Source organism: Phaethon aethereus (genome assembly GCF_964289735.1).
Source record: "Phaethon aethereus genome assembly, chromosome: 18".
NCBI lineage: Eukaryota > Metazoa > Chordata > Aves > Phaethontiformes > Phaethontidae > Phaethon > Phaethon aethereus.
The window spans coordinates 10,424,726-10,450,666 of record NC_138594.1 but is presented as its reverse complement, the minus strand read 5'-3'; the positions used below and the strand labels follow the sequence as shown (position 1 = coordinate 10,450,666).

General features: G+C 39.9%; 2 protein-coding genes across 2 annotated transcripts in view; both read left to right on the top strand.

Moving 5' to 3' along the window:
* The first annotated feature begins 3,871 nt into the window (after nucleotides 1-3,871).
* NOL11 (nucleolar protein 11) lies at nucleotides 3,872-17,492 on the top strand. The gene is made up of 18 exons (XM_082008100.1): nucleotides 3,872-4,294; nucleotides 5,600-5,713; nucleotides 6,577-6,633; nucleotides 7,240-7,385; nucleotides 7,657-7,714; nucleotides 8,284-8,422; nucleotides 8,817-9,014; nucleotides 9,699-9,775; nucleotides 10,512-10,635; nucleotides 11,232-11,335; nucleotides 11,611-11,688; nucleotides 12,483-12,667; nucleotides 12,920-13,045; nucleotides 13,961-14,182; nucleotides 14,690-14,768; nucleotides 15,831-15,923; nucleotides 16,229-16,336; nucleotides 16,589-17,492. Exons 1-18 carry the CDS (start codon nucleotides 4,091-4,093, stop codon nucleotides 16,700-16,702), a joined length of 2,226 nt encoding a protein of 741 aa, XP_081864226.1. The 5' UTR covers nucleotides 3,872-4,090; the 3' UTR covers nucleotides 16,703-17,492.
* A 4,523-nt stretch (nucleotides 17,493-22,015) lies between these two features.
* Nucleotides 22,016-25,941, top strand: part of BPTF (bromodomain PHD finger transcription factor) — a gene marked incomplete at both ends in the record, with an annotated part of 56,574 nt that continues 52,648 nt past the window's right edge. Inside the window, one exon of the mRNA XM_082008065.1 lies at nucleotides 22,016-22,655. Coding sequence (XP_081864191.1) covers nucleotides 22,016-22,655 — 640 coding nt within the window. The remainder of the gene's footprint in view (nucleotides 22,656-25,941) is intronic.

Here is a 25,941-nt window from a genome sequence, read left to right as displayed (position 1 = left end):
CTGGGAGCTCTTGGTAGGTTAGCTGTGGTCGGACTTCATGCGTTCTCCCACTTTCTGTCCATGTTTTGCTTTGCTGTTCTTCTCAGAGCTAGTAATTCTGTGTGATTAGTAAACTAATGGGTGATGACTTTTTTGTTGAAAAAGAAGTCGCTATAATGATGCAAACAAAACTTTCCTGTAGTAGTTTATGAGTTCAGCTTAAAAAGTGTGCAGATTAAGTATTCATGATTATAACTGGTCTAATATTTTTATTATTATTTATTCAGTAGCAAGATTGGAACATTGTCAGAGAAGGGAAACCTTTGCAAACACAAATCATTGTTTGGTTGTTTTTTCATTTCCTGAATTTGACCTATATAGAAATAGTTTAGGTCAGCTCCACCTGAAAGTCTGTTTTTCAATGAATTTTTTCTTTGTTAAAGAAAAATTTGCTCAGCTCTAGTAATAATGTCTTTGTGCTTACATAATACTGTTTCTATATATGTTTTGGCATCTGAGTTTGACACAGATTATTAGACCAAAGCAGTCCTACCTTTACTCATATTCAACTGATTGATATCCGATCCCATGTGAATTCATTGATTATCACATTAAGTAGGTTTGGAGATAACGCATGTATGAAAATTATTAACGTACCTGAATAGTACACATCTTAATAGCTGCATGACAGAGATGTAGGAGAAAGACATTGATCACGTCATGGAAAAAATGACAGACTGCTTAATGCTGTGTCTCCATCTGCATGTGCTGCTGCCGTAGCCCTTCCACCGAGCAGTGCTGTTCTTGAGGATGACCAGATCTATTGACCGATCAGCCTGAACTCACCGTTGGCCAGAACAAAGATCACGATCAGCCACATGGCCTCCGTGTTGCTTCCTAATGAAGGCAAATAAAAAGATCTTTCATGTTTCATTGCTTTGGATAAGAAATACCCCAGGCTTTTCATTGCCTTTGTAAGTACCCTCTGCTGTGTTCTGCTTTGCTTTCTCCACCAGTCATTACCCATTTGGTCAATATGATCTTTAAATATCTTTTCCTGATTGCTTGCTTTTTGTTTGATTGGTTTTTAAGGTAGGATAACTCTTTCTAGAGTATTCCCAGCAAACACAAAAAACCCCACAAAATTAAATGTAAAGGAAGGTCTGAATACTTCAGTATAACATCTTGAGGCAAAGGTTTGTTTTCATTACTGATTTTTTCACAGTGCTTTCTGTTGTATTTTTAAACATGTTTATTAGGAAGAAAATAGAGAGCATTTTGCAGGTGTTCATCACTTCTTTTGCAAAAATAAATGTGATTATTTAGTGAGTACATCTTTAGAGTATGGTGCCACACAGCAAGGCTGAATAGGCACAATAGCTGCGTTCCTATTCTCTGCCACAGTGACTGAAAAATTACATGATACAGCTCTGCTAGGACTTGACAAGGAATTTTTCATCAAGGAAAATACAGTTCAGAGCAAATAATGTGATTAGTTTGTCTGGGTTTCTATTAAAACCTCCTCACAGCTTTGCTCACACTTTTCTGTATTTCCTATAGAACAATCATTACAAAATAACTGGCACTTCACTGCAGTCTTTAGAAGGGTAGATCTCCTAACAAATTAAAAAAGGGAGGTATTCATAAAGACTGTGAGGAGCAGCACATTTATGAAACACATACTTAATGGGATTTCTAATGAATGTAATGGCTAATTTTGTAAATGACTGGATAAATCCTATGGAAAGAAACTATTTGACCTTATTCTTTGGCTTTTTTGATTATTCTGGAAGGTGATTTTGTGACATCTAGTAGCCAATTTGCATTAATTGCTGCTGTAGAGATTTTGAAATGGAAATATTTGTTCCTTGAATTTTAGTTTATAACAAGACTGCTATATTTTGTTAAAACTGCTTTGAAGCTTGCTGCACTATAACTTTAAAACAGTGTGCTATTATTTGAAATAAGCCAAATGTATATGCTTTTTAGGAATTAGTGAGTGCAGTAAGAGAGAATTCATGATCTTGTCAATAGGAGCTTTTTTGTTTCCATTGTTTGGACTTGGTTTTATATGTGTAAGTTAAAATTGCTAAATAAGTCTAACAATGTTTCGCTTTAAATGGTCAGCATGGTCATTAAATTACAATCTCTTGTAGTTTTGTGGCGTCACTAAAACAGGTTTTATTGTTTTATTTCATTTCTGTGATAATTCCACATGACTCTGAATGTCCAGTAATTATCTTATTTAGAGAAATGATGGCTACATTAGGCAATACATCACTATCATCAAAGAAGGACCAAGATTTGAAATGCTCTGCATGTTAAAGAATGCAAGACTCAGCAGGAGAATCTGATTGTCATTTCTTATTCATATCACTTAGTTTCTGATTTTTCCAAGTTATTTATTATTTTTAATATTGTATTTTTCCTTGCATTTTGTTGTAAATAAACTACCAACAATTATTCTTTACAACTGTGGCAATTTTCTTTTACTAGCTGTCCTCTAGCCATTAACATTTCTACCCGCAGCTCTGCAAGTCACTTCCTCAAAATTCAAAAGCACAAAGAATTGGCTTTGTAGGGAAAATTTAAACCACTTAAAACATCTACTAGGTTTTGTTATGCCTCAACTTTTTAAAGATTTTATCAGGGCAGGTGCCCATCAGTCTGGTGTTAGCCCATTCATTTGTAAATGGCTGACAAGGAAGTTTTTAAGTGGGGAATCTAATTCTCTATGCAGGGTTTGTCAGCCTGGTGGTGTAGTAAATACTGGAAAAGAGAGCACTCAAAACCTCTCAGAAGGTAGGAATCCTCCATCACTTGTCTACAAGTCATTTCATTTTAGTCAACAGAAATTTCACATGTACAACGATTCTTTAAGCTTTTAAGTAGAGGCTAACTCAATAGAAATAAAGCTTTCTCTGCACCAGAAAAATGGTAGTCGCTTATTCAGTGTGGAAATGCTTCACAACAGTGTAAGACAGGACACAAGGAGCAAACGTAGGCCTAGAAAATATTTAAGGTAGAAATCACACGGTGCAAAACAGAAACCACGCAGCCCTGCGTGGCAGCGGGTCTGCGGGAATGACTCCTCGGTGGCTTCAGTGCACGAAGACCCTGTTGGGGTGAGCGTGCTGGGGCCGGGCCCTGCAGGCAGCCGGGACTCTGGCCTAGTCTTTGCCACCGACGTGGGGTTGTGACTGTCCTCTGCGAGGCGAGATTACGGCTGGATTCTCCAGCAGGCAGATACGCCAGTGGCAAGACCCCGAAATTACAGTGCTGGCAACACGCGCTCCCCAACAGCGGACACCAGCTAGCGACGACGCGTCTGATGGTCGGGCCTGAGCTGTTTTGTCGTCACTTTGGTTTGACTCAATGTTTTCTACAGTTTGGGCTTGTATTGCTAGGGATCCATTAAGATTTGCACACGGAATACTAATGCATGAAAATACATTACAAATTGGTGAAAAACCTGGACCCAGTCCTACCACTATTAAAATTGGTGGAGTTGGGTTGCGCTCTTGCAGAGGGAAAAAACTCCACCCTTCTTTACAAAAATGAGGTCATAGGGCAGAAATAAATTTAATTAAAGTAGTCTTAAAGCCAGCAATGTTTTATCGTGTAGATGCAAACTACCGAAGCCTTTTATCTACTGTCCTCGTGCTAATCTTCATATAAACGACCCCTCTTCGACAGGATGAGACACGCAGGACCAAACAGCTGTGGAAAGAGTCTATTATTACCATGCCCAAAATACATTGGGAACAACTGAATAACGGAAATCCTAAACGCCGTTGACTGTCCTGCTTTGTAACGGTGTTCTGAAAAAGTAATGGCTCCTCTTTGATTTTGTAATATTTAAAATATTCAGAACGCACCGTATGGGTATGTCCTTCGCAAATGCCGCTGGCAGAGCCTCCCTACCCCCTCAGGGGAAGAGGCGGGACTCCCAGTCGCGATTTGACGGCGCACGGACACACGACAGCAGCGTACGAGTCGTAACACAAAGGCTCACTCTCGGGGGTGCTGCCCGCCCCGCACACGCTCTCACAGGTGCCCGGAAACTCCCGAACAACCTCGGTCGTTTCCGCCATTCCCCGCTGCCTGGCGCATGCGCCGGATTGTACACCATGCCAAGTCTCGCGAGACGTGGAGGGGGCTGAAGATGGCGACGTTGTTCGAGAGCTTCACGCTGTGCGGTCTGGGTCCGAGCAGCGGCGTCGGCCTCGGCGGCGGCCTCCTGGCGCTGGAGCCGGGCCCCGACCCTGACCACGTCCTGCTCACCGACCGCGGCCGAACGGCCACACTCTTTAAGGTAACCGTCCAGTCCAGCCCCAGCCGCTTGGCTTCGAGGAGGCGTCGCTGCTGCCGCGGGGCAGCCCCGGCCTCTGGGAGGGTCTCCGCGCAGCGCCGCGGCAGCGCCTCGGCACCGCTCTCCCGCCTGCCCCGGCCGGCCCGCCTGGAGGGCGGCTGAGCCCCGCTGTCACCGGGACCTTGCCCGCTCCCCGCGCCGCCGCAGGCCGCCATCCCCTGGCTGGAGGCGGGGCAGCGGGGAAGCTTGCGCGCTGCCGCCGCACGGGTGGCTCAGGGCGCGGGGGCTTCTGCCCGGCCCGGCCCTGCCCACCTGCGCTCTTCCGCTGGCCGCCGGCTTGCCTGCCGTTGGAGCGGGTATCGGCTTAGGCGATTGCTTGTGTATTTCTCCTTTTGCTGATTTTCTCTCTCCATTCCAAGAAATACTTACATCCCGAAGCTGGAGGGTACGTAACGTTTCCTTACAGTAGCCAGGGGGACGTGCGCTTTGCCCGGCTGTCAGTTTTGTGTCAGCTGCCTTCCTGTCGGCTGGAGGATGAAAGACTTTAGTTTGTAGTAGTCGAAACTGAAAGTATGTTCTGATGTCTTTTAATGTATGCATATATTTCAGTGGACCTTAATAAGAAAGTTCAGGAAAATATTTGGGTTTATATTTTTAATTTGCTTTCAAATTCATGTGGCTAGGGATTGTGTATTAGTGGATTCATGATACAATCTCCTCTGGGTTGTGTAGTCCCGCTGCCAAGGCCGTACACAAGAACGTAAATATGTTGGTAAATATGCCCCGTGTAGTTCTAGGCTGAGGAGAGAGGGTTGAATACCCTCAGAGCAGCCAGATGTAAATCATACATAACCTGAGTTTAGACAGTAAAATTTCATTGCTCTTGGTCTCAATAACTTACACTGAAATAGGAAGAGAAGTGTGTTTCTGTGCATGATTGTATTAGTGAGTAAAAGTAACTTACACTAATGATTAAAAGTAATATCTTCACTTTAGAAAAGCCATGCATCATACCTGTGCTTCATGACATAAGCCCATCTCACTATTACAGGTCAAAGTTATTTCTTGTGTAAAAAGAGATAATTTCGAATTAATGTAGAATTTTTTTCGTGTTACTCTGAAATTTTTGGTATTAAAGTCAGAAACAGGAATGCTCAAGCAGAAGTTCTGAGTATAGCCGTTTCCGTATTTTGATATTCTTATTCAAATCAGATGTGGCTACCTTGCATTTTTTTCTGTTATGAGAAGAATCCCCAAAGTGTACCATGCTGTCTCTTAATTACAGTGTCTTTGTTCTGACTCTTCTAGGTTTCAGATCAGAAGCCACTAGGCTGTTGGTCAGTTAAACATGGGCAGATTATCACATGTCCAGTTGTATGCAACTTTGAAACTCATGAATATATAGCTGTTCATGATGACAAGGTGAGATTCTTTATCTTTTCTTAAAGGAAAAAAAGGATGTAGTGAGTCTTCTGAGTGAATGTAGATAGGGAAGAAATCAGCGGTGCTACATTTTTGGCTAAATGTAAATGCATGGAGCTCTCAACACCCTGTTGCAGCTCAAGTTCATTGAGAGGACAGGGATGTGCGTTCTACGTCTGCACAGTGTGTTCTTTTGTTAGTGACATGAAGATCATCTGTGCTGAGCACCAGTTATGGAGTGGCCTCTTAAAAACCTGAAGCATTCTCAGTGAAGAAGGCCTCACGCATACATTTTCTAAGGAGAAGTTATTTCTCTTGTTGCAGACTGGTTGACATTTAGAACTGCATGATTATTGTACTGAAATGGTTAAAATAGTTCATACCTGCATCCTTGTTTTTCTGCTCATATTTTACAGTTAAACATTTCCTGTTTGTGTGCATGTAGTGTTTGCTCAGCACACACTGAACCTTTGGCTTTTTCTAATTGTTGTTGATGAAGTGTCTTTCCTGACCTTTCATTGTTCTCCTTGAACATTCTCTCCTGCATCAGGTATCTTAATCCGTCTCCATCATGTTGATCTACTTTCATTTAGAATTCTGCTCTGTCTTTTTCCATAACCTTACTCTTTCCTATTCTTTCTTTCCAATTCAAGATTTCTGAGCTTGGTTTGTATTCCTGTTGTCTCTGCTTCAGCTTCTTCCTGTGCAAACTTCCCCCAAGTCAGTTTCCACTAAGGTTACTGTGAATACTTCCTGTATCTCTTCCTCCTGTGTTTGTGACATGCGATTGCTAGTATTTTACTTGCTGAGAAGTCTATGTATTACTGTTTTACTGAGCTTAAAAAATTATGCTTCTCTTGAAGGTTTTAAGAATATGGAGCAACAAAGATATTAACCTGGACAAAGTATTTAAAGCAACGGTAAGTCTCTTACGTATGTTTACTTCTGTGTTAACATTTTGAATCCTGGCGGAGGGAACAGATACTAGTTTTCATAGTACTGGTAATATTACATTTTAGCTGACCATTATCTTAATTTGTACTTCGTGATGTTCTGGAATATTGCAAGGAATCCAGCTGGACTGAGAGACTTGATCATCGAAGTATTAATCTTAAAATGATTCATATCCCAACTCCAGTGTTTCAGACGACTTTCTTTAAAGGTGGTGAATTATGTTCAAAGATAGATTTTTCTGTTCTGCTGGTGGATGTGTTAAAAAACACTTTGTGTTATGCTCTATAAACCGTTGTTTGAACTCCTTATCCTCAATTATGTTTTTTCTGATGTGATTCAGAAATGTGATGCTCATTGGGATGCTTTCCTGGCTGTTTGTTAGGTAGTGATTGGCATTATTCATAGCATTTCAGAAAATCTGCAACTACTGCATCTACATTATTGGGAATCTTACAGGTTCATCATTCTTCTGTTACTTGTTTGTTGAAAGAACTTAAAAAAAATTACAGATAAAACACTTGGCTTTGAAGGTTATGTACTGAAGAATATAGAAAATTTTTTTGTCTATATAGCTTTCAACTGATGTATACAGAATACATTCACTACCCAATGGAGGGCCAGTGGTACTATTCAAAGGAGGTGGTGTTCGAACTTTAGATGTCCTTTTGGAAGCCCCACAACAAGAAATTGAAAACATTATCTCAGATGAAGTCATCAAGTAAGTGATACAACTTTATGAAGATTGCTTCTTGCTCAGAGGAATTGATGATTATGATTCAAGTTGTTCTCTTTTTTTTTTTGAGGGGTAGGGGAAAAATATGAAGACTGAGATCTTGAGGTTGGGTGTTTTTTTCCAACGCATTGTTTTTAAAATCTTAAAGTTATTTGTACAGATATCCTAAAAATAAGAAGCTGCCTAAGGAATAGTGATATGACTTTCGGTATAGTCCTAGAATTTAGAAGACGTTCATACAGCTTTCTGGTTTTAGGTGGAGTGAAGCTTTTATGGAAGGTCAACAACCTGTCTTAATTTTCGCTACTGAGAAAGTGAGTTGAATACTTTTTTAAAAACTTTCATAGGAGCAAATCTAAGCCCTTTTTCTAAAATCCATCACCTGTTTAATTGGATTTTAAGAGCTCATAGTGAAATCATTGCCCTGATTTAATCAATATTTGTTATATGTATGGTTTCTGATACAACAGTTAAATTGAAATTGTGTTGTTTCCAGGACTGAGGAGCCCGACTCTTAGAACTTCAGAGAACAATTAAGATTAAATACAGTAGACAATTGTGTGACTCTTCATTGCCCTCAAATACTTGCTCATTGTGAAGAACTTACTTAATAGGATTTATATTTAAAAAAAAAAAAAGAATTATAGGTGAATTTGTCTTTATTCAAATGCTTCTTCCTGTGAATCCATTTGTTGCATCAAATTAGCATTTCCTTTACATGCTTGAGTCTGCAAAGTTTTCTGAATTACGCTGTATGTCCTACAGAAAACACAAATTCCTAATTTTGTTTAACATTCAAAGTTAAGCAGTATGAGTATCTGAATTTCTGTTATCTCTTCTTTGTGTAGATTAAAGGAAGACTTTGTTTTCTTTTTTGTTTTAGGATGGGGATTTTTTTGTCTACGTGCAGAAAATTAAGATGAATAATCTACATAAATATAAGCTTGAACAACAGGAATTATCTAAGCCACTGACTTTCACGGCATATATAAAAAATAAAATTATCACACTTCTGTGTTTGTGTAAGTTATATTTTTCTAGCGGGATGTGATAATAAAGCAAATAATTGTATGGAAGGACATAAAATGTTGATAGTTATGAACTACTATTTAATGTTTTTAGCTCTTTAAACTTTCTAAAACAGCTAGTGGTAGAAGAAGTTAAATCTTCCTGATATTTTAATGGCTGCAAAGGCTGACTGTTCCTAAATGTTACGACTTATACCTTGCAGATCTTGTGCTAGCTATACTTTTATTTTGCTGCTTTGCATCATAATGTGTCCTTTAAATTTCTTGTATTATTTCTATTTCAGTACTCACTGGATTTTGTCTCTTTGGATGTCCTCTTGCTGTATCATATCAAATAGTTTTTCCACAATAATAGATCATGAAAGTGTCATCACTTTTCTTTTGACAGATTCCAATGACTCTGTGTACAAGGTTCTGATACCTCTGCAGCAAAATACTGAAGAAGAGGAGCAAATCTTGCCCAAGTCACTCCTACTAAATCTTTCAGTATCTGGAAGTGTTCTAAAAGGAACTTCTTTTGTGGTTCTTGATAAAGACCACATCGCAGTATTAGGAAGTCTAGCTGCATCTGGTGAAGAATCCAAAGGTAACTTGAAAAACCAGATTAAGATGTCGTAAGGCCTAAAATTTCCCTAGGCAAAGCATTAAACAGGAAATAGAGCAAATAAAATCTTAGTTGGCTCTTGAAATTAGTACGTAGTTGAGCTGTGCCATTCAGAGCACTAGCTGAAAGCTAACCTTTACCAGTAAACTGCACAGTGGGTTGCAGGACTATACTCACTGTTGTGTGTCCGTATTTGCTTTCACGTTGTTTGTGAAAGAAACTCTTCCACAGAGAAGATGCAGCAAGAGAACTCATGGGTGGAGGGGAGTTAAAAGGACCTGTGTGGGGAAACATCCCTAATATCCTCTTAAGAAATCAGTGTCTAAAATAAGTGAAACAAACATTTCAGTCTCATGCCTGAACCTCTGGAGTGTGGGATCACTGAAACTTAAGCCACTGAACATAACAAAATGTTCTGCCTGACTGGAAGCCACACTGTCTGCTGTCCCTCTTGCCACAGCATCTTGTTTAAAATCTTCACTGGAAAACTAAGTCATCTTTTAAATGCCTTTCTTGAGATTTAACCAAAATGACTTAATTCCTAATTAATACTATTTTGAAACAGTTGTTTCCATTTCCTCAAGTGTTTGTGACTGAAAGTAGCAAAGGCAAATGTAGCATCTGTGTTGTTTTTTGGGGTTTGTAACATCTATCTATTTTCCCTAGAGTGCCTAACAATATGGAATACAAAGTTTCAGACACTGCAAACTTCAAAGGAGCTGCCCCTGGGAACCAGCAGACAAGTAAGCTCAGCTTTTAATTTGTGGTCCTTAAGCTTTGTGCCTTTGCTGTGATAGCAGTGAAGAGACTGGCGGGCTTCAGAGTTGTGCTTCTGTCTGGAAGAGCAGTGAATGCCAACTTCTGAAACAAAATTAGTATTGACCAGTTGATGAGCTATTTTTGTCAGAATATGTAGCAGGAGAATGGTGGACTATGGCAATTTCTTTGGTAATTCAGTACCTTCTCACTTCTGATGGTCTTGATTATTTGGTGAGAATGAAATAGCAAATTAAACCAGCCAAAACCCAGCCAGTATTTAATCTGTTCAGAAATTTGCAACTGATGGCCTAAATGATCCCTGCAGCTCCCTAAATAGTGTTTCAGGATGTTCAGGTGTCAATTCATGAAAAGTAAACTGACACCTAAGTAATAAATGCACTAGTGAAATAGAATAGCTGACTGCTTTTGTCTTAAAATTGCACAAGAGGGAATTTAAAAAATAAAATTATCGAGTGGACTTAATACCTCAGAGCAATACTTTGACACCCCTGGAAAATACTCAGAATGCTTATTTCTGTATTTAAAATCAACAGTTAACAAAAGTCTGCTAACAAGTGTTAAACCTACCAAAAATAATTCAAAATAACTTGATTGCTGACTTTGAGTTGAATTTTGCAGTAAAGCATTAAACATCAGCTTGTGCAGGAACACGCCTCTCTGCTCATCTCCTTATTAATGATATGTTTTAATATTTTTTAGTTGTGGTGTTATGAGGAAAAATTTTTTTTTACTCATGGAAAAGTGCTAACGGTAATTATGTACAAGTGTGAAACGTCATCCTTGGCAGCTGCTGTGGGAAAGCTGAAGGACAGTCAAACCCCTGGTAAGATTTTTATAATTACAGTGAAAAGATCTCGTAAGAGAAAAACTTCTGAAATCCTATAAAAATTATTTTAATACCGTCCTATAAAATCAATTGGATCTAAACAGCTTGAGGTAACCTAACACTATTCTGTTCTTATCTGTTAAATTTACTGTTGCTGAGATCACCAAAGCACAGAAATATCTGAATTTATTGTGGCTTCACTTAATCTGGGTTGTCATTCAAATACTGGAATTCCTGAAAATACTGGAATGTTAGTTTTTGATTAGATGGGACAACGCTAAACGTTAGCTTGTAAAGTTTAGTTTAAAATTGTGCTGTCACAGTGTCTTTAATTTAGCATTGCACTGGTGAAATATTGTTGCAAGTAATGCAATAAATTGTGTAATAACTTCTCTTCTTCCCAGAGGCTAAATGGAAAAACAGCATGCAAAAAAGGTCATAAAATTACCTGCTGCTGAGATAAAACTGGAAACTTTCTTGGCGTAGAATGACTTGGATTATACCTATTAGTATAAGAAGTTGATGTAATATTCATACTTTAATAAATGTGCTTTAAGTGTTACGTTCATATAGCTCCATCTTTATATTCACAGATGTGTCTTCATTTGTGAACTGGAATACCCTTGGAGATGAAGAGCTGGTGGTTTCCTTTCAGTCACAGCAGTCTGTAGCTCTAATACCTGAGACCAAAATGACTGTAAGTTAGTGTTAGGAGCATATGTGGTTTTAGTTTTGTTTCTCTTCTCTTCTTCCTCATGCTGCTAATTTTAGGTGTTGTAGCAGAAGGAAGTTTCGCTTTGTATTTCTTACTCATTGTTTCTTACACTGTTTCTGGAATTGGACTACCCAGTTACTAATTGTAATCTGTGCAGCAAGTTGACTCATGAAGTCCTTAGTTATCCCGATTGAAATCCTGAAATGTATACTATCTTTTTGGAGCTGAATAATAACTTTTTGTTTTCTTTATAATAGTTAAGATCAAAAAGGAACACTGTTGCTAAAGTACAGCCACATACCTTATCAGTTGGGCAGCTCTTACTAAATCTAAAAGTAAGTAAACCAAATATCCTACAGTAGTGTTTTAGACACTCTCAGAATGTTCTAGTTGTCTTTTAAGCTATTATCTTTTTCTATGTCTTCTTGCACATATCAGGTTGACAAAGCTGCCTTGAACAGGTGAGTTGGAGGATGATATTATTATTGTGCAAGAATAGTATTTGGGCATGATGAAATTAAAGTTTTGTCATAGGAGTGTGTTTGAGAACGGTATAACACAGGGCTTATTATAACTGAGTTCTCAAACCTTGCACAAATTAGTTCATTTTTAACGGCCATCTTCTCTTACAGTAAATAAAATGGGAAGATATTTCACCTGAACTCTGCTTTTTAAGCTTTTTTAGATTCTTATTTATGGCTTTAATTTTGTTGATGACATTTAGCATCTAGAAAGTCAGAATTCTACTCCAAATATAGCAATAAGCTGTTTACTTCCCTTCTAAAATCCGCTGGAAGTGTTGTGATACTTTAAGCTGTGTCCCTTCCCTTGTGAACGCACTTATAGTTCAGCTGTGGCTGAGCACTTCGGTAATGTTACTGAAGTAGCAGGCGAATAATCTGCAAGCAGTTATTGAAAGATACCGCTTACCTGAGATCAGAGTGAGTAATTACCCTCATTTGGCTCTTTCATGCTTGAGAGAGACTACCAAAACACAGAGTGGTGACTTTTTTTTGTAAACTTTTTCAGCTTGAATTCCAAAATAAGTCTGTTTCTGTTTGGTTTAATTAGTACGGTTCTCAAATCTATGCCTTGTACTTCTGAGTTGCACAGTGTGTGTCATTTTCAGGATGCTTCTACAACTGTATTTGAAGATGAATTGAGGCAGTTGATGTCAAAAGCACAGATGCCAGATTTCCAAGCCACCATTGGATGTGTAATAACTGCCCTTATAAACAGATGTAAAACAAATCCAAAGTACTACCCTCGGAATTTCCTGCTACAGATAGTCCAAACCCGAGACTTGTCTTACAGGTGATGATTCTGCATTTTTTTAATTGTAAAGAATAGTCTTTAAAAATTAAAATATGTAGAAATGCGGTTCTTCATAAAGCACTCTTGAATTATCAGAATTTACTATCGAAGGTGCTTATGCTTATTTTCTGATGAAGCTGACACTTCCCAGATGGATTTTTGTGTAAAACAGGATTAATACTTCTGCATTAGTTGTCAATGTAGTTTTCAGCGGTGCAAACTATGCAGCCTGTTCTTTTCATATTCTTACAGTTTATGTCCAGATTTAATGGCTGTTGCTTTGGAGAAAAAAGATGTGCATCTCTTACAAATCTGCTTACAACGGTTTCCAGATATTCCTGAAGAAATTACTTATGCTTGCTTGAAAGTATTTTTAAGGTAAGTTGGAATCATTTTTTTTCTTCCTTCTTCACCAAACCAACCCCCTTAGTAAAAAGCCATGTGTTGCCAAGAATGGCTTTAATTTTATAGATGAGCAATTAATACCTTGCATGAAATTCTTAATTCTGAGTACAGTGTATGTTACAGACTGGCTTACTTTTTACAAGATGTCTGTTGCATGTGTTAATTCTAAACACTAGGTAAATGGTAGTTAAATGAACATGCCTTTTGGTAACACTGCTGGCTGGAATGGCACTTGCATCCTTCTACAGAAGTTGTTACAGCTATCTGTTTACTGTGCAACAGACTTAACTGGGAACTTAACCTGGGGTAAGAAGCCCATAAAAAGAGATCAGCTCTTGTAAGTTCATGTCAAAAATGGTTTTCATATCCCCAAAAGGATGAAATCTTAGGTCGGCACTGTAACCGAAAGAAAAGACTGTTGTAACTGTTGGTGTAGGCTTCCAGAGCAAAAAGGATTGTTTTCTATTTTATTAGAAAAATCAGATCTTGTTAATCTCATACCTTAGAATTGTCAAATACTTCAGTAATAAATATTAGGAAAATCGTAACTGTCTTATGGGTTGAAGCAGTCCCGCTAATGTCAGAATACAATAACAGTCATGAGTAGGGTATAACCTTTAAATCAGCTTATGACAGAATGTCTACAGTAATTTACATTGTTGGAATAAAAGAGCAGTACATGTATTGCTCAAGGTTAATAATTACAAAATATTAACTGTTCCTTTATGGCTGTTATTCATTCTGGAAGATTCAATACTTTAGTATATGTTTCTAGTTTTATGGTAAGCTTCAAAGAGTTCATGGTGTGTACTATGTTGAGTTGATGGCATTGCTGATTTTAAAGCTAATAATTGTAAGTATTAAATGTGTGAAATTTTTCTTCTACAGCATTAGTGAAGCTTATCTCCAAAGAGTAGATGTGAATCTAGAATCTGTAATCTCTTACATTGATGTCGAATTCAACAATAAAGAAGTTAAGACTGAAATTGTAGAAAATGGTTTCAATGCGGAGCTGGAACAAGACATCTGGGATGCTAAAATCACAAAGGAAACCCGTCTGACGACTAATGGTGAATTCTGCCCTGTTGGACCACAGAAGGCAGCATTATTGTATCCTCTGTGTGTCCGAATGAAGCAAAGTCGGTCCATTATATGTGAATCAAATGTTTATATTTGGTATTACTAAAAGACATCTTCTGTTACCGTTGAAAATTTTTGAGAAGTTACGATAAAAAAAGTTCCTACTCAGTAGAAAAATTGTTTAGAATATAAATAGAAACAATTAACTTTTAGAAAGCATCTACACCAATTTAAATATACTATTGCAAAAGTGTAATAAAACTTTGTCTATTCAAGAGAAAGTAGTGGCAATGATTTTGATGTTTGCCTGTTGAAACATCCAATTACATATTTGCGGTAAACAGAACTGTTAAAGCTAACTGTATTGTGATGTTTCAGTTGCTGTATATACTTTATGACAGAAATAAGGAAGATTAAAAAAGCTGAAATAAGACCTCTCTCAAAGGACCTAGAGAAATATTTTAATTAGGATTCACTTCAGTCTGTAGAAAATGGTATTTGTTGCCGCAGTTTTATTTCCTGAATAGTACTGCACAGAAATTCTGTTCTCCATTCGGCTTACAGCGAAACATTTCTTTTGCCTCATCTGAAAAACCTTCCAGCTCAGCAAGCTGTTGTAAGTATGTGAAAATTAAAAAGCTTAAAAACCCTTATTATTTTGGGGGAAAGGAAAAGGAAGAGAGTTTTTCAGTTGTATATCAGAAACTTGCCACTCGTACTGGAGTCTGAATCACAAACTGATGCATGAAAATGAAATTAAGATGCCTAATAAGACTTAATGTTAACAAATGTCACATTTTTCCACATACGTATGGAACTCTTACTAATTTAGTCATTACGTGCATTTTCTAAAATAAGCAAGAAACCCTCTTTCTGACCCAGTCTAGTTGGAAAATGTTGTACATGTTTTGATAGCAAGTCTAGTACCTTTTCTTCATTTGGATGCTTTTTAAGAAAGGAAGGAGACATGCTAATTTAGTTCCATCAGAAACAGAAGTTTAGAAAATATGAGAAACAAACTGTACACTGTGTAAAATTCCCAACGTAATACAAATCAAACTTGAGTATTCAATCTCAGATCCTCTCAGTTTAAAAAACAAACTCCTCTGTCCCTCAAAACCTGAAACGTAATTTCAACAACTGCATGTACCACAGTACCTGGGCATGTATGTGGCTTTACAGGGATTCAGAAAAAACCCACACATGAGAACAAAGCTGATCTTAGCACTGACCCATATCCTTGATTTTCTTTTTTTGAGAGAGAAAGAAATCTTTGACTTGTGCTCAGCACAAGATGACGTTGATCTGATTCTGACCATTAGCAATTTATTGTTGGCTAGTGAAAGTGAAACTGGGACTAAAACTGTTAATGTTGATACAATTTTTAAGCAAGGTTCCTAGAAAAGTCTGTCTGAATTAAATTGCACTGACACAAGCACTGTGACAATGATTACCCCTGAATGTAACTTTACACCGAATATTGCTGAGTGAGAATTTTCAAACATCTAGCTATAGATGGTGTAGGAGAACCATAAAACTTCTTTGTAATACATAGTATACAGGCAGCTGTGTTACTTTACATAAATAAATGCTTAAGAGTATTACTGTCTGTAGTACAAAACTCCTTGGTCTGTTAAATGTTCCTCCTTTAAAAGTATCCTGACTTTTTGATTTTTAGCTGTTTCTCAGGTATTTATACTACCTGTACGTGAAATGCAGTGAAAAAATTAATACTGCTCTTCCCGGAATACGCTCTCCAACTATAAATCAGGTGAGAAGCTAGTTCCAAGAGTTGTACTTCCTTCGGTTTCTGTGGTAACTTAGTGAGTAGTTGTGAATACTGAAATTTAACTGAGATCTACATTCATTCTATAAAGTATTGTCTATTATTATAACCTGTATGAAGTCAGATGTAACACAAGACTCTTACTATCAGAAAATAAATATACTGCTTGAAAATGTGAAACCACACATTGTGCATTAGAAGTTAATGTTTCAGAGTTCAGCTTTTAGAGCAAAACCTATGTCACTTGCATATCATAAAGTGTAAGTATACTTTTCTTGTTTTTTCTGCAGATTATGGATTGGATGTGCCTATTACTTGATGCTCACTTCACGGTTATGGTGATGTTACCAGAAGCAAAAGGGTTGCTTTCAAACCTGCACAAGTTTGTGAGAGCCCAAGTAAGTTGCATCTTCTGGAATCATTATTTTATTATAGTAGCGATTTAGAATATGGGTGTTAAGAAAACGGGGGCGGAACACACAACAAAAAATTACATAGTTGCCTCTCTCTCTCATTTTGATTTCAAAAGCTGCTCTATTTGTTTGGTTTACATATCTGAAACTGTGCAGAACTACAGCTAGTTCCACAGTATAATAGTGTATGAAAAGAATTAAAATTTACTGTAAACATTTGTGTTTTCTCATTTTTAGGTACGATTCTACTCTGAACTCAACAAGATTGAAGGAAGCTTGCGGGAATTACAAAGACTTAACCACCAGAAGGACTCTCAGACATATTCTATTGAAGTGCTGGAACTTATTTGAATTTGAAATCAATTATTAACAAATTTATTTTTTATTGATTCCTTTTATGATAAGGATGTATTAGCACTCCATATTGGGGATGTGAAGAGTTGCTTTCTACATAGGAGCACGGTTCCTCTGTAGCTAAGTGGGAGTTAAGTTTGAAACTCGTGTATTAAAAGCTCTGGTTTTGACTGAATAACAAGCTGGATGCTTGCTTATATTTTTATGTATAATTTTGATATTGGAATCATAAGAACATCCCAAAATGCCACATGATTCTTGGCAAAGAATTAGTAGGATATTTGCAGTAAGGCTTCAACAGATGTTTAATCAAATGAATTGACATTTTTATTCTACTTGCTTCTTTTTTACTTAATAGTTGAAGTCTCTGATTAGATTCTTCAGACTTCTCTTATCTCTACTCAGGTCATGAACTATAGATGAAGTCATTTGAGTTTGTGGCTTTTTTTTTTTCTATTTTTAAGTTGCTTTTTATTTTGTCCAGAGATGCCTTTGACATTCACAGACTTCGCTTAAACAGGGAAGGGAGCTTAAGTGTAGGTATAGGTTGTTACCTAATTGGCACTGCTTTCTTTCTCCTGTGTGTCGTGGTTTCACAACTTGTTAGTGTACCCTTTCATGCTTTCTTTTCCAGTCCAAACAGGTCCTCTTAGTCTGCTACTTAAAAAAAAAGAGGGGAGGGGGTTGTGTGGTGGTCAGTAGTTAAAATCTTGAATGACAATAATCTAAAGCTGTTTTGATGGATCTCCTATCTGCTAAGACCACCTGCATCCAGAAGCTGCCTACAGCTAGGGAGAAAGAAGAGGTATACAGCAGGAATTAGACTCCTTCCTCAAATGAAGAAGCAAAGTGCAGGTATTTAGTAGGATGTTTTGTTACATTTTCTCTCGGAGGCTGCCATCAGCTGAAGACAGCTGTTTCCTCAAGCAGAGAGACTGCTCCTCTAAGGCAGGCTGTCCTGCACAGACTTGCAGGATGGAGCTACTGGATTTCAGCATAATTAGCTGTACTTCAAGACTTCTTCTTTAGAAATTTCTGAAGCTTTCTGATGTTGAAAGATTGCGTCCAAGATAGTTTCTACTTTTTAAATACTCATCTTTTGAAATCTTGCTTATATACACTTGAAGCTTTGTGGGAAGGGGAGAGGAGCATAAAAATAACATTCAGGTAAAATTTAATGATGTGGACTTTGGAGTGAGTTTGATGTGTCTTTGAGCTGACTGTGCCACTGATAACTGCCAGCACAGCTCAGAGCAAGAATAGTATCTTGCCTGTTAGATTGAAGCAAAGAACTAACGTAGCTGAAAATAACTTATTTTTGGATAATGATTTTTCTCTGATAGTGCTGACTTAAACATATGTCACTAGACACAGAGGAGATGTCCCCTTTGATTTGGAGCAGAATGTTGGAAATTGTTTGAATAAAAGGCTGTTTAATCTTTGTGGAGTTAAACTTGCCTGAGCATGAACAGCAGCACTTTCTTCCTTTCTGTGGCTAGAGCTAGAACACAAGATAATTATGGCTGAAGTGCTAGGTGCATAGCTTACTGGACTCAGCTGCACACAGTTAAAAGCCTTAAGACTCCTTGGAAGTTGACATGTTCTAGTTGTATACGCTTACTAGAGGTCAGTACCAAATGTATGTAAAAGTAAAACTTTAAAAAACATACAGTGGGCAGCTGAAGAATCATATAGAGGGGTACTTCTTGGCATTGGCAGTAGTTGGTTTTAATTTTCTGAACAAGAAAACTAGTCTCTGATTTAAAATAACATTTTTACCTACATCAATCTCTGTTTCCTCCAAGTACTTTTTCAAAGAGTGAACACCTCAACTTAAGTTAATTCATCTATACTGCTTGTTCTATACAGCTTGAATTTTAGCATTTCAAAGTATATATTGGCTTTAGATCTGTTTTGACTATCTCTCTGGAAAAAAAGTGATGAACTAAATTTTTATGAAAGCAACACTTGTAGAAGGTATTACAGAGGTAAGCATCTATTGAATTGTACTTCTGATTAGCAGTTCACTTAAAACTGGCTTCTTATAAGCTGCTTGTGGGACTGAACACTCATCTCAATGAAAGCTCATCTGGGGTAGGGGAAATTACCCTATGGCAAAATGAGACAGACAAGCATAATGCAGGATTTCTTGAGGTCTACTATAAAATGGATGGTTGGGGACAGAAGCCTCTGGAGAAGATAGACTTATACATGTCCAGAATAGCGAATAAGATGTTAAAAACTTATTTTTACTAATAATATGTTTGAATATTAATATAATTCTGCATATCAGTACATTGATAAAAACAAGCATATAATCCTAAATAAAATGGTAACTGGTAATATATTGTATTATACCAGCAAAGGTCATGTAAGCCATTGTTTCCTAGGACTGACTATTTAGTCTACAGCTGAGCTCTGGCCTAATTTGGCAACACTTTGGTGTCTTACAAATGTACATGTAACAGATTCTAGAGCTGAATACTTAAATTCAATACGTGTTATGAAATAATTTGGAGGGAAGGACTGGACAAAAGCAGATCGATAATTTAAGTGAGAGCATATGCTCACTTGTTATTAATGCCATCCAGCTGTAGGTTCTTAAGTTCTTTCCCTTACCCTTGGAGAAAGCAACCCATCCAGACACCAGCTTGGAACAACTAAGGCTATTCATCTTCTCCAAAGTGCCTTTTGAAAGGAGTCTTTCTCTCCATCTGTCTTGAGTATGGAGGCAGTGTAGGGCCTCCTACCTAAAATTCCTCTTCCTGCTGTATTCAATTCACTTATAAATGTGGTCATTTAACTATACCAGCAGACTTGAAGTAGGAACTTCAAGTTCCTAATGGAGATGTGTTTTGTTCTTCAGAGTGGATGGTGGCAGGTGAGTAGGTTAAGGGGTTATGGTTGATTTCTCTGTACTAAGCTAAGCTGACTGATTTATAGTCCTGACTTTGAAAGTTAACATGCCTCTCTATGCATCCATTTCTCCACCTATTAAATTATTTTTATTTATGTCCTATTCAGTAAGTGCTTCCAGATCAACAACTGATGTTGTAAATATCAGTTAAAATAAGAGATGGGATTAAGAGACAAGGTATTCTGGTTCACAGTATTCAGAAACAAATACTTCTTATCACTGTTGATCTACTACAGGTAGACAGAAGCTATAGTAGAGATGTTAATACTCGTAAGGCTACAGTCTGTGTGAATATTAGTACAGTAGATACACTAGATGTCTTTGCTAGATTCTCAATGAATGTATAGATGGCAGAATTCACAGGTGTTTTTTCCAAGATCACAAAGGGAGACGGTGAAATAACCTACCTCAAAACATGTGACTGTGTATTCATGTATTTAGTTATTACAATCCTTCGCAACCTTGTAAGAGGTTGCAAAAATTAGCCTGATGTAAGCACTCAGAAGGTAACTTCGAAAGATTCAGAATACAAGTTGAGTATAACAGTGCCTAACCCCATTTACAATGTTGTCTACTGCTGTTGCTGTGTCTGTATTGTACTGTGTCTAGAACACAGCTCTGAGGCTGTGCAGCTGCACCACTGAATATAAAAGAATGCAACTGAATATAAAAGAGGTGCAGATAAAAAGCTGGATATGAGTGCAAATTGGGCTAAACCCTGCTGCCTGGTGCCATTGTGACATTGTTGCATGCTTGACACAGTGGCAGGTTTGTGGGTTTAATGAGGTTCCTGGCCTGAGCAACAAGTTAATGAACAAAAGGCACTTCAAAAATGACTATAGAAGAATGCAAATTAAATTGCACATTGGACATCTAGCTGGCATGCTTATGGCATGACTAGTATTGGGTTTTACATCGTGCAGAAGTAAGGGACTGAGAGAAAATGAGTATGTGAACATGTTTTTTGCTAATGATAAGACTTCAGACTCTGGAATCCCGAAGCTGTGTACATTCAGCTGTGAAAAGGCTGGTTGTAAGAAATGCAAGATGTTTGTGTGCCTTGGGATGGCTTTCAATTTGTACTGCTTTTGCTCAGGAAACCGATATCCTGAATTCAAGCAGTAGCATTAGAAACCCAACAGTGCAAGTGGTTTATGTAGATTTTTAGCCCCTTAGAGAAATAAAATAGATGAAGCCCATCTCTTTCGCAGTGCTTCAGTGGAGTGCAGACACAGCAGTTCAGAGGAAGTGGATGGACAAAAATGCAAAAATGCAAATGGTGGCGCCCTATGTTATCTCCTCGGTCTATTTTGCTTTATACCGACCCTGGTTAGGTAGCAGTGAGTTGTAAGAGGGTTCTAATGTCTGCATAACTGATGACGGTTTAAAACACGGCGTGAGGTGAATGTGGCAGTGGTCAACGGTGCCTGCTTGGTGCTGGGGGAGGGCGGCCGCTGCCTCAGCGCGGAGGAGGCGGGAAGCCTCTCTTGAGGGGTGGCCCGGTGGCGGGGAAGAGCCCGGTGAGGAGCCCCTGCCTGGGGCGGAGGGGGAGCAGAGCCCGTCGCCTACCTGCGCTCACAGCTGTGCCCTGCTGGGGTGCGCGGCCGGCCGAAGCCGTTGGACTCGGCGCTGAGGGGTGGCAGCCGGGGGCGGCTCCCCCTAGGGCGCGGGTCGAGCTTTGGGACACAGGACCGGTAAACAGGCGTCGTTATTCAGGTGTGGGGAGACGGTGAGTCCGCGAGGGGGCGTGGGGTGAGGTGGGGCGGCGGCCGCGGGGCAGCTTCAGCCGTCGGCGGGGGAGCGCGGCGGGGTGCCCCGGGAGCGCCCGGCGCCGGGGCTGAGGGGAGCCTCGTGGTGGGCGGTGGCGGCGGGGCAGCGCCTCGTGACAGGTGGCGGTGAGCTGGGGGGCACGCGCTGTGTGCCGGTGGAGACGAAGCCGCCAAAGAGAGCGCAGAAGAAGCGGCGGTGGGGCGGCTCGGGTCCGGGTCCGGGTCCGGGCAGCGCGGCGGGGGCAGCCGGGGGACGCGGAGCCGCCCCAGCGCGCCGGCTCCAACATGGCTCTCGCGGCCGGTGGCGGCGGCGCCCCCTGGCGGCGACTGGCGGGCGCGGCCAGTCACGTGAGGCGCTCGGGGCCTGCTGCCGCCGCCGCTTCCCCCAGTCAGAGCGGAGCGAGCCGAGGCAGAGACGAAGAAACAAGATGGCGGCCGGTGGCGATCCGGAGCGGGACGCCGGCAATTCGGATTGAGCCCTCGGCCCTCACAGCTCGGCGGCCCCCCTCCCCGGCCCGGATCCCTCGCAGGGGGGGGAGCTTCCCCGTAGCCGCCTGTCCGGACTCCGAGCGCCCTCCCGAGCCTTCCTTCCCCTTCCCTTCCCCCCTCGGCCAGCGCCCAGAGATGCGGGGCCGGCGAGGCAGGCCGCCCAAGCAGCAGCAGCCGGCGGCGGCCACCGCTCAGGCGAGCTCCCCGGCTCCGCCCGCCCCAGCGGGCCCCATCGGGGGGCTGAGGTCCCGGCAGCGGGGCAGCAGCCGCGGCAGGTGGGCGACCTCGGCCCAGGCGGAGACGGCGGGGCCCAAGCAGAAGGGAGCCGGGGCTGCCCAGGCCTCTTCCCCCGCCACCGCCTCCCCCAGGGGGGGCAGCAAGAGGAAGGGAGGCAGCGGCAGCAGCAGCACCCCTGGTGGGGGAGGCAGCAGCGGTAAGGGTAGGGGCAGGGCTGGGGCTGGAGGAGCAGGGGGAGGAGGCGGAGGAGGCAGCTGCAACAGCCAAGGCAGGGCTGCCTCGTCCAGGAGGAGCATCAGCAAAGTGGTGTACGATGATCATGAGAGTGAAGAGGAGGAGGAGAGCATGGTGTCCGAGGAAGAAGAGGAGGGAGACCCCGAGGATAACCAGGACTCCGAGGAGGAAGAGGAGGAGGAGATAATGGAGGAGGAGGACGACGACGACTCTGACTACCCTGAAGAGATGGAGGATGAAGACGATGCCAGTTATTGCACTGAGAGCAGCTTCAGGAGCCACAGCACCTACAGCAGCACCCCAGGTAGAGAGTCAGTGGGATGAACTAAAACAAGTCGAGGGCACCCCACATGCTCCCTCTAGGTTTGCAAATACAGTCCGCACGCATTCTTCCTCCCATGCGTGTATGTAAGGGATGCCTGCAAGCACTCACAGGGAGAGGGGTATGCAAATTAACGACTGGCAACCCCACGGATGCAGGGAACATTAGAAGATGCTTACAAACACATGCACTGAGAGGAGGGAGGGAGGGCAGTAAATGCTGTAACAAGGGGATGCTTTGCAAATATGCGTGGAGATTCTGGTGACTGCAGAAATGCATGATACACCGGAACATGTTGCAAACAATGTCAGAAGTGTATGGAGCATTCACTTAGTATTTAAAAACAAGGGAAAGGAGATGCATGCTTTGGAAAGAGGTCCTTTCAAATATATACAGGAAAGGATGGCTTGTGCTTGCCAATATAACTTGAGGTTAAAAGGAAGCACATGCAACTTGAAGTGGCCTACAAAAAAAAACCCAACAACCATAAACACTGAAAATTTTCAGGCTCTTGAAATCAGAGGTATAACTGGATCCAACATTTACTGGATTTGAGACAAAACTAGCTTTCCAAGGAGGGAAATGAGGTGCATTGTTCAAAATGGAGATTGCATTGTTATAGTTTGGGGAAAAGTGCACAGGGCCTCATTGCAAGTGTGTAAACCTAGTTTTAGCTAAACACAAAGATTAGAAGGTGGAGGTTGAGTCAAAAGTCTTGGTTTTAAATACTGCATTTATCGTAAGATATGGCAACCTTTAAAACTCACGTTGGGGTTAAAACTCGTTAAACATCATTGTGATTATTTTGGGGCTTTTTTTAACCCCTAGTGGCAAACTTGGGCTCAGATTTTTAAGGCCTGCACTTCTGTTTGTACTTAATTAGTTCATTAACCATGTGGGTTTCAAGCTTCAGAAATTCTTTATCTAAACTTAAGCACTTTGGATTTATTTTAATTCATTCCAGAATGGAGTTCAAGCTTAGGATTATTTGTTTTGTTTTGTTTTTTTAAAGTCTCTGAACCAGGAGAGTAGTTAAACTCGGGGATAACCTAGGAGTGTTTCTCAATTGGGCTACAGGATAACAAACGCTGCTGTTGTACAAGTATTTGGCCAATTTGGAAGGAGGGGAGGAACAGGTTGTTGGTGTAATGCATTGCATCTTAATTAAAAAAGGAGCGTAGTTTTGAGTAGTTAGCTGACGACTAACTAAAAGGGGGAAGTACTACTGGCTACTAAATGTGTAACTTGGTTTTATTTTGGTGAGTTAATGGTATCAGCTCATTATGTGACTTCATAATAGTCCTTTAAAAAAATCTATATGTTTGTCTATATATATGTATTTAAGTCTATATCCATATGCTCAGGAACCTAAATTAATCAAAGTAAGTACATACATTGCTAAATTAATTTAATTTAGAGATAATATTTTAAAGGTGTTAGTTTACCTGTTGCAGGGATGTCCTACAACCAAATTTAAATTTTGGAATATTAATTACTTTAAAGATTGAGGTCTGGCTTCACAGAAGAAAAAAAACCGCAAAAGTACTCTTGACTTTTAACCCTTAATTTTCTGCTCAGTTCTGGTAACTTTAATTTTTATTACTTTTTTGCATTGCTTTTGTCAGGGAAAGAATATTTTTATGTTTTTAATTGGCTAGGTCAGGAAAATATTTTTTACATGAGCATCCAGGTTTAAAATGAGTTCTACAGAGAATGGGTGTATTCAATTTTTGAAATGTAGTTAATTGTTTTGGCAAATAACAAGATACCTCTGTGTGCATTGTTGTGCAAGCATAGACAGGTTTTATGTGGTATTTAGGTGTATCAGAAACCATTTTGATAATTTATATGTTTATTTCTCACTTGGTCAGGGTAGCTTCAGTTAACTTTTTTAAGATAAGTTTAAGTGTAAGCATTTTCATCCTTATGTGCTTTTTTTTTTTAAAGAGTGTGTGATAGTTAAAACAGCTGTGTTGTTATTTTGGAAATTTACTGGCAGTACTCATTAGTTCAGTATTTGCCTAAAGGTCTCCTTCCCCCTCTCCAGAAATGCTATTGCCCTTTTGCAAAGAAAGGAGGAACTTTCAGTCTTGTTTCTGCTGAACAAATACCTACATTGTGAGCACTGCTACACATTGGTGGCACTAATTGAAATCTTAGTCTTATCATAATCCAGGAAGAGATACTTGACATTAGAATAGCATTAATAGGCAAGGAAAAGATTCACCTAACCTCAGTATGTCTTTATCTGACAGTGTCCAGTGCAGAGTGTTAAGAATAGACCAAGCATACAGTGGTATGTCTTCAGAGTTCCTTTGTGGGCTCCGGTGCTTTGACTCAGGTGCATGCAGAGCAAGAACTGGTCTTCAGCTATGTTTAGATACGGGGTTTTTTCCATGTATTTGTCTTCAAACCAGACAAATTGTAATACACAGTGACAAAGTTCCTGTGGTTAATTGGAGGGCTTGAAGGAGTGTCTCCTCCATTGTTTTTAACTGGCCCCCGAAAGAATCGTGCTGTGCACACAAGGTTTTTGTACTATGAGAGATAGTGAATGATGGTTCTCTACTTACCCTTCCTCTATTTCATGCAGCCTGAATTAATACCACTTTCAGGATATAGTCTTAGGGGCTGAAGAGTTTATTTTTTGAGAGCAGGGTATTGAAAAATTGCAATCCCAATCAAACTCCTACCAGCCAAGATTTTACACATAAATCACATTCCATTTAAATGGATGACAGACTTTTAAAATTTTTTTTCAAACTTACATTGAACAATGAATTAAAAGATCACAGTGCATTATCCCTAGCCAAGAAAGGCTCATTTTTTTGGGCTCCACCGGGGAGTTTACAATATATCTTGAACTTGGATTATAGAAATACTTTTTTACCACTAAACATTTTTGTCATTACCTGTCCACTGTAAGTTCTACCTTAGGCTTGTCACAATTGCCTTATAGATACCAAGTATTTTCCATATGTTGCAGAATTTTAAAAGAAGTATTTAATCAAGATGCCTAGAAGTCCTTCATTTTTTCCTGTTTCTTGATTTCCTTTGTCAAAAACTTGAAAAACTAGATTTAGGAAGAGCTGCACATCTAGATGTTGGCTGAGATAATACTCATCAGTCTATCTAACAAGCAAATGCACAACAGTGGAGTTGTGAGCCAAAATATTTATCTTAAAATAGATTAAATAAAATTTTTAGATGGCTTTTGCTAGTCTGAGCATTTACAGTGATTAACCATCACTTCTGTTAACCAGTTACT